Source organism: Alligator sinensis, unplaced genomic scaffold (genome assembly GCF_000455745.1).
Source record: "Alligator sinensis unplaced genomic scaffold, ASM45574v1 scaffold154_1, whole genome shotgun sequence".
Classification (NCBI taxonomy): Eukaryota; Metazoa; Chordata; order Crocodylia; family Alligatoridae; genus Alligator; species Alligator sinensis.
Genome location: NW_005842072.1, coordinates 1,296,184 through 1,305,468, shown reverse-complemented (window position 1 = coordinate 1,305,468; position 9,285 = coordinate 1,296,184). Strand labels below are relative to the sequence as shown.

At 39.7% G+C, this 9,285-nt stretch overlaps 1 protein-coding gene across 1 annotated transcript in view; it reads right to left on the bottom strand.

Moving 5' to 3' along the window:
• The window catches only part of LOC102373566 (ankyrin repeat and sterile alpha motif domain-containing protein 1B), a 628,604-nt gene that overhangs the window by 142,598 nt on the left and 476,721 nt on the right, over positions 1–9,285 (bottom strand). The window contains exon 8 of the mRNA XM_025204190.1: positions 8,276–8,348. Coding sequence (XP_025059975.1) covers positions 8,276–8,348 — 73 coding nt within the window. The remainder of the gene's footprint in view (positions 1–8,275; positions 8,349–9,285) is intronic.

Below are 9,285 nucleotides of genomic sequence, written 5' to 3'. Positions count from 1 at the left end.
GGAGGCCATCTCTTCCCAGCAGCTCGCTGCCTCTCTTGCCAAAGAGCGGGCTGTGGTCATGAAAGCCAAAGCCTTCCTGACGACACCAGCACTGCAGTCTTTGGTTGACCACATAGATCCTCCTGTCCCTTCTCAGCCCATAGCCTGAGACTGGGAGGATTGACGAGAACACCACCTGTGCCCCCAGACCCTTAAGCCCCGCTCTCAAATCCCTGTAGCACCTCATGACCTGGCTGGGAGTGCTCCGAGCAGTGTCATTGGTGCCCACATGAATAAGGAGCATGGGATAGTGGTCTGTGGGTTTAAGGAGCTTTGGGATCCTCTCCGTAATGTCCCAGATGCGGGCCCCCGGGAAGCAGCAGACTTGTTGGGCTAAGGGGTCAGGGTGGCAGGGTGGCAGACTGGCCCCTCAGTCCCCCTCAGGAAGGAGTCTCCCACAACAAACACCTTACGTTTTGTCTTGGGGAGAGCAGGGGCAGTAGCTGCAGTTGGGACCATGTTGCCTGTGGGAGAATCACTGATTTACACACAAAGAAAAGACTACACAGTGTACACAGAGAATCAGACAGTGCATGGAGAGTGCAAAAATACTGGTTGCGGTTTCCTGCTCTTGAAAAATGACACAACTATGGCACCAATAGATACTTCTGGCCAAAAATTTCCATCCAACTGGGTGCAGGGACATCAATATTGGAGTACATACATGGGAAAGCACTTAAAGAAGAATCACAGTTTAGTACTTTATGACAGTTAAATATGAAAATACCACCAAGATCTCAAATGTATTCTACATTTGTGGCTCTTGCAAATGTCTTTCATTTATCTAGAAACACATTTCTATATTCCTTGAAAGAAAAATTTTATGAGGAAAAATATGTTTATAAATTAGGTGAAAGAAAATGTTAAATTGAACTTTATTTATTTATATATTTCTTATTGGTAAGTGCATATGGCTGATATTTAAGCTTAATAGCTTTTCTAAATACTTTGTAGAATGTATATTGCTAATCAAATCTATGTGTCTAATCTGCCAGGAAAAAACCCCAGCTGTTCAGATGACTACATTCCAACTTTAGATTGGTTGCAATTAACTCATGTTATCCTAATAGTCATCAAAGTCTAAATATACACATACATGTATTTCACTATTCTTTTATCAATGCAAGACACATTTCATCCACAAAAATATAATTCCCTTAAATTTAGACACTATGCAACATGAATAGAATGTTCACGTCTTTAGGACAGGTATAAATGTGTAAATTTCATTTATTGCTGTCTTCACTTGCATATTATGCTGGAGATACTATGGCATAGCATGAAATAAACTTAAAATGAATATAAATGAAGATGCAGTGTGCCATTTCACATACCATTTCATCTTTGACATTGACTTTTTAATATTTATTAACTAAGATAGTTAGACAAGAGATTATTTGATGTTTCCTAAAATAATGCTTAATAATTCAACTGGTTTCAAACAAATGACCTGATGGTCATGAAATATTTCTGAGTTATACAGTGAATTCTAAATAATAATTGACTTTTTCAGTCTCTCTCTCTCTATCCTACACATACCATTAAATAAAATTAATCACCATTTCTCAACCTGATAAATACAAGAAGTTGGTGAATCATTTTAAAATGAAAGTATATGGAACATTACATACTCTTTCCTTTATAAATTTAGACTTGATTCTCATCTTTGGCTGAGCTGTGCTCAGTACGGGGCATGGGAAAGAAAGAAGGAATTCAAAGATGTTTGCTTCTCTATTTGTGCATCCCTTGATTTGGGAGCTGGGTACGCTACTGGTATAACTTATGAAATAATAAAAAAGAGACCTGAAAGGGACCTTATGGATGCATACAGACTTTCAGGGAGGTCAGGGGGAGGTTAAAGCATGTTAAAAATGGTCACCCGATCTAACTTAGTTCACCCAGGTGCAGACCTTAGGAGCACCTAAGTGCAAACTATAGAGAAGTTCCAGGAAGGTTAGATCAGTCTGAAAATGGCTGACCCAATCTAAGTTAATCCTACATCTGAGGTAGGCTAACTTAGATCAAGTTGGCCATTTTTAGACAGTTAAATCAGTCTTAAATTTCTGTACAGTTCCCAACACAGGCCCACAGGTAGGAAAGCCCAGCTGCTGGCCGCAGGACCAGGGCTACACTCTTCCTACCTGTCCCCTTGGCACCAGGCACTTTTTAGTCCCATCCCCCCTCCCTCCCCTGCCACCTCACCCCCAGATGAACAACTCCCTCCATACGGATCAGCCAGCAGCCCCCATCCCCAGCCCACCAAACCCCAGTCCCACAAGCCACTCCCAGTGCCATTTTTATCAGTGTTTGCCAATGCTAGGAGATGAGGAAGCAAGTCCCAGTGAGGGAAGGCATAGGAGGGCTGGGAGGTTGATCAGCTGGGGTGCAGTTGTTCATCTGGGTGGGTTGAGGGGCTAAAAAGAGCCCCAGGTCATGAGGGACAGGGGTGAGAACCCCCCCCCACCTCCCTCTAAGCCTCCCCACAGATCCTGCAAGTACCCCTGATCTTGCCAAACATTTGCAGACCCCACCAACCTACTGTGAATCCTGCCTTGTCCCCACAATCACCTGATTCTCCCTGCAGACCCTGTTCTCCCCTCTCCCCCATTCTCCTGTGGACCTGCCTGCCCTCTAATCCTCCCCATGAACCACACCTGCCCCCCCTGATCCCACAATTCCTTCCTCCACTAGCCCACCCATCCCAACCTACCTCAGATAGGGTGGCTATTTTTAACTCACTCTAACCTCCACAAATGTCTATACACAGCCAAAGGGGTCACTAGTCCAGTCTCCTGCTTAAGGAAGGAATATTACTATTAAAGCTATCCACAACAAATATTTGTCTAACCTGCAATTAAAAACTTCCAATGACTCCAATTACTCTTTAGGTAAGTGTTACAGTGATTATTGACATCGATATTTAAGAAGTTCTTCCTAATATCTAACCTAAATCTCCCTTGTTGCCATGGGTGACTGGTGCCACCTGAGTCAGAGGGGACATGTGCCCCCCCCACAGTAGCCAGTCAGTGGGCAGGGGAGGGTCCCCTGCAACTGACTGTGCTGAATGGGGGGGTGGGGAGTGTTCCCCCGTAGCTGATCTTGCTGACTGAGAAGTGCCAGTGATGCTCCCAGACATGCTAGAGGTGCTTCACTTGGCGCCCCCACGGGGTGCCCGGGGGGGGGGGGGGGGGGGGGCACTGGCACTCCCACCTGGCGCCCCTGCCCATCACCTAAGCAGCGCTGCCTGTCAGGGGGTGCATGTGCACCCCCATGCACCAGCTATGTTTTGCCACTACTTGTTGCAATTTAAGCCTACTGCTTGTTGTCTTGTCTATTATATAGGAACCACTATAAATCTCAGGTCTTTTTCTGACCTGCTGATCCTAGTAAATCATTCTATGGTGCATATTTGTGCATGGGATTGTTCTATCCTAAGTACAGGGCTTTGCACTCATAGTTACTAAATTTCATTTAATTAATTTTGCACCATTTTTCCAGTTTAACAAGGTCATTCTGAATCCTAATAATATCCTCCAAAGTGTCAGTCATTTAAAGCTTCACTTGACTACTGTGGTCAGTTCTAGGCAATGCATTTTGACAGCTGTGAACAAATGGGAAAGGGCAGAGAAGAGCAAGAAAACTGAATAAAAGCTTAGAAAAGTAGACATGAGGAAAGGATGAAATAAGTAGGATTATTTACTCTAGAAAAGAGAAGACAAGTTTGGCAATAGTCTTCAAAAGCAAAAAAGGGTTGATATAAAGAGAATAATGATCAATTGTTGTCTGTGTTCACAGTCGACAGGATAAGTATCAAAAGCTGAATGAGCCAACAGTATACTCTTGTTTTACAAAAATTGGCAATACCACACTGCCTTATTAAAATGAAAAAAAACCTCAAAACAATAGCATGCTGGGCTGCATTAACAAGAATGTCATTTGCAAGGCAAGAGAAACAATTCTTCTATACTCTACTAGGCACCTGGTATAGTTTCACCCGGTGTTCTGTTCTGGGCAACGGACTTCAAGATAGACACGGATAAATTGGGAAGAGTCAATCAGGGAGTAAAAAAATGATTCGAAGTCTAGGAAACATGACAAAAATGTTGGAAGAACTGGGACTGGATAAGAGAAGACCAAGGGAAGATGTATTAACAGTCTTCAAATATTGGAACGGTAGTTATGAAAAGAACGGTGATAGACTTTTTTGCAAAGAGTAATGATCTTAAATTGCAAGATGGGAAATTTAGCTTAGATATTAGAAAAAACGCTCTCACCTTCCAGTGGTTAAGCACTAGAACAGGCTACTCAGGGAGGTGTTGAAAGCTTTTAAGAGCACCTTAGACAACCATTTGTCTCATCCCTGCCTTAAACAGGGTCGTCCCTGTTTAAGGCAGGGACGACCCTGCCTTAAACAGGGAGCTGGACTAGATGATTCCTTAAGATCCCTTCCAGTCCTACTCTTCTGGGATTCTAAAATATGAGCACACCTTTCTTCCTAGAGTAAATGTACTCACAAAGTACAGTTCCATCTTTAACAAGGAATATAACAATGGTGTATGAAGTAAGGAGTTTGTTTTTCTTTTTTTTCCTCAAGAAGTTCTGATAAAATTACCTTAGTATTTTTTTAAATTGTTGTCAGTGTTTAAAACTCAACCAGAAATTGAAGCTGAATTCTTTCTAACTTACCACCAGGCATTAACAAACTTTACCAGTTTAAGTTCTAGTCCTCATTTGTATTTGCAACTCAAGTGTCTTCAACTGACATGTCTAATTAATTTTATGCACTCTTCAGTGGATTTACAGACAATTTTAAAAGATTGAAATTAAAGGAAGAATTCTCAATTAGGCCCCAAAAGGAGTAGAATTCATCTTAGTTACTTAGCTGTATTGATTCTACAGTACTAAAAAGAGTAATAATAATGATAAAACTTTTTTTCATTACAGGAAGTAGATACAGAATTATATCAGCTGCCTATAGAAAATAATTCAGAATGTTAAAGTACACGTGACCCTTGCCATTCGCGGGGGATATGTTCTCATATCCCCCGCGAATGGCAAAATCCACGAATAAGGTACTATGTTCATGAATGCAGTCTGTGTTCATGAATGCAGTGCCCCCAGCATCTGGTGGGGGATGGGGACACAGTGGCAGTGGGATCCCAGAGGTGGTGGCGGGAGCCCAGAGGTGGTGGCAGGAGCCTAGCAGCAGCATATGTGGAGCTCCCAAGGAGCTCCTGTAAGTGCATAAAATGTATTTAAAATGCGGGTTCAGAATTCATGAATATTTGAAACAGCGAATGCCGAACCCACAAATAGCGAGGGTTTCTTGTATACAGTAAGAATTGTTTGTTTAATTCCACAATGACATTTTGCCCATTTTATGTATGATTTTTAGATATACAGGATTACTCTGCAATTTTTTTCCTCCCTGCCCTAGAAACATGAAGGCAAGCTGGTCATTTTTTTAGGATTTTTTTTTACTTTATATTATTTCTTGAATACAGCACAAGAAAGGGCCATTACTGAAGATGCAAAGAAGTCACAGAATTTTTTTTGCCTATTTTAAAGTGTAACTATCTACCTAAAGACTTTTCAAGGTATGTTTCTTACAGGAGAGGGCATCCCCTGATGTAATCTATTGTGGAATTCAATCAAGGCATGATAGGTGTTAGTTCATTTTCCAGAATTTACTACTACTAGGTCACAGTTCGATGTATTACTGTAAAACTCAGGGTCTTTGGTAATCATCATGGATTTTCCTTCATTTACTGCTTGGGCTGTAGTTTGTTGCAACAGGGTATATAAGAATGAAAAGTGAAAAATATATTTATGATGCTGCCTATAGTCAGCTCCATTAGAGAGATGCTTCTTTAACGAGGTATTTGTATGCATTAAAGATTAGAGTTAAAAACATAGTTTTACTTTGTTTATTTGTAGATTTCTGATTTTTCTGATAGCAGAACATCAAAGGATAGATATCCACTGACAAGGAATGACAAAGTGGTAAAAAAACAAAGTTAGGTGAATCAGAAGGAAAAAAAGTTGAGATTCACAGGGAGCTGTTTTGCAAAAGGAGAGTGAAAAGAAAGAATAGAACACTTACCAATTGAAAGACCTGGAAAACCAAATGTCGTGCTTGAGTGCCAAGAAAAAAAAATGTACGGAATAGTAGAAGTCACAGATGAGACAAAAAGCACATGTATTCTATAACAAGAGCTGTTGGGAAACTTATGTGATACATCTTAACAATTCAGAAGAAAAATAATGTCTCTTCCAAAGAAGAAAGAGGATTGTATTTGTACACGGATTAATCTATGAAACTCTCTGTACCTATTAGTTTTATTTTTATTATCCTCTCTTCTGTAGCCATTATCCTTTTCTTCTGGGCCTGGTTTTGACTAAGATTTCTGCCATAATACAAAAATATGCATCAACATCATGACAAACAAAGCCACACCATGATTTAAGAGAAAGCCACCTTGTAATCTCCAGTTTCTCTACCCAGAGTTCCCCTTTACAGCATTATTAATTTCAGGAACAGGAAAAACTTAGGCAGCACAAGATGCCTGGCATTTTTCACCATATTTCTCCTTCCTTTCTTCTAGAAACAAATCTGCATATGTCCTGTACTTGTAACTATATTTGCATTCAAGTCTGTCATTTCACATTGTATTTCTTAGATTTCCTTTTTTTACTATCTGAGTAAAAATAGCCTAATTTATTTATGTCTAGTAGATAAAATGAACAACCTCCTACAATGTAGGCACCAAATTCAATCCTTGAAATAACTAGCTTGTATATATTTTTATTTTACTTAAATTACAGGATGCAAAATTCCCACTCAATACACAGTGTTACATTACAGAAGAATTCATGGGAATTTTCGAACTGTGGTGTGGCTCCATGTCCTTTTATAAAGATAAAAATACTCAACTGTGCAACATTATTTCTTCTTCTCCCTCACAAATGATACAGTAACATTTTTTTCTAAATTCTGATCTTTTAGTTCAACACCATAGTTGTATACATACCAACAAGCCAGCTATGATTTAGATCTGTCCATTTTGTATATACTAGGGAAAAACTGAAAAAAAGTCATAGCATTGCTTAGACCAGTAACAGGGGCAAGGGACAGAAGTTACACATAAACTGGTTTAAGTCATCAGAAACTGGTTTAAACCTGTAATAGAACAGAAGTTCAGTGCACACAAACTAGTTTAAAAAAGACTGAAATTGGTTTAAGATACACCTGGTAGAATGTAGTATTAGACTTAACTGATTTCGGTCAAACTGTCTTATGAAACTTCTGTCCCAGACCCCTTCCTGGTTCAAGTTCAAATCACAGTCTCCCAGCATCCCAGCATACTTTCCAGCCCAGGGAGTGCCCCCCGCGCAATCCCCAGCTGGGTCCTGGGGCCGGGGGGGGGCTAAACCCCCCTTCCCCTGAATACAGCGCTACCCTGCTCTGGCCTGCTAAAAACTTACTGCTGGCTGCAACTGTGGACTACAAATCTCAGAGGCACCTGGAAGCAGGAAGAGGAAGTGATGAGCAACCCACTGCAGAGTCCTGCTGCTGTAATTATAGACTCTAAATCCCAGAGACCTCAGGGGCAGCAGGAAGAGGAAGCAAACATACAGCCTATGCTGGCTGTGTGCTAGAGAGCTATGCTCTAGTGCCCCCTGGCTTCTGGCCTGAACCACTACAGGTATGGCTGCATTTCTGTCCAGTTGTTTCTCATTTTAATCTCTGCATTTTAGACTAACCTGCAAAGACTGAATTGATTCAGCCTCAGGCTTTTTGCTGTCTGTACTTAGCCTGGCTGTCAACACCATTTTTAGAACTGTGTCAAAGAGTTGCTTCAAGCAGGGTTGAATAACATGATGCTTAAAGCTGTTGCTGGCTATTGTCTGTATGTGTTAAGTTCCCACAAAAGCAAAGAGTTTTGACCAATTTCCCTGTTATAATTAAAGTTTTATTACGGAGATATTTGCAGAACTTTTTCTCTGCTAAGGTTACAAGAAAACATTAATGGTTTAATATAGCAATTTAAAAAAAAATAACAAATATATACTATTTGTAAAGGTAAACTGAATTGCATCCAGCAGTGAGTATTAAAATGCATAGCATGATTTCAACATATTAAGCTACTTAGCAAAATTCTAGCACCGATTTCCTACATAGTATCAAAACCTTAAATAATACTTTTTATAAAGGAAAATAAAGGTTCTTTCTTACTTGCAATATGATCATTCATTTCTTCTAGCCCAGTGTTAATTCCAGCATCTATGGAACTTATTATTTTATCAATCTGTACGAAAGAAAATAGTAAAAATAATTCATGAGACTCATATATAGTATTTTATTACTTTTCAAGTAGAGAAAGTAGGGAATTGTTAATGTTATTGAGAAGCAACAGAATAATATAAAAGATCACAAAGAAAGATTTTAAAGGACACTAAACTTTTGTAGCCTGAATTTTATTTTGTAATGCTTTTACACTCTCTTACAAGCTTGAAATTAACATTTTTGCCTTACTATTTAGTTCCTTTCCTATTTAGAACTCTGCACAATGCATTTGAAAATATTTTGCTATACTTTAAATGTATGAAATGTAAATGAGAAAAATATACACACACACACACATTAAAATACATAACTTGTTCCAATCAGAAACTTAATAGTAGGACTCCTATGAAGGACATATTTGTTTGATGATGTTTCTACATCATTAGTGGACTATATGAACAACAATGTTCATGAATAAAAGTATTGGCTTTTGTCATAAAGTTACACCTCACTTGGTCATTTAACATTGCACAGATTTTGAATCTCCTTCTTCAAAGACTACATATAGAAGATGGAAATATAACTGTCTGTACTATGGAATGCTATTGTTTATAAGACCATATTGCTTATGTTCATCCCAAGATGCCTTTATATGTTTGTTACTAGTATTAGAGCCATAATGCTTACTGTATGCTTCTTTTTCTTAGGATAGACCATGAAGCAAAGTATAGGTCAAAGAGAGGCAAGATAGTAGTAAGAAATGGCAGACCTTGTAGAAAACGTGGACACAGAATCATTTTGATTTGTTTTTGCTTTGATAATAGGAGTATTAGGAAACCTGAGTTTGTTTTTTAACCATATTGTACCCGCCGCCGCTCAACCAGGAGATCACGCACCGCTTTTGCCAGGGCCCCAGATCTCGCCCACCCGGGCTTTCCTGATGTGCCCCGAAGTTTACC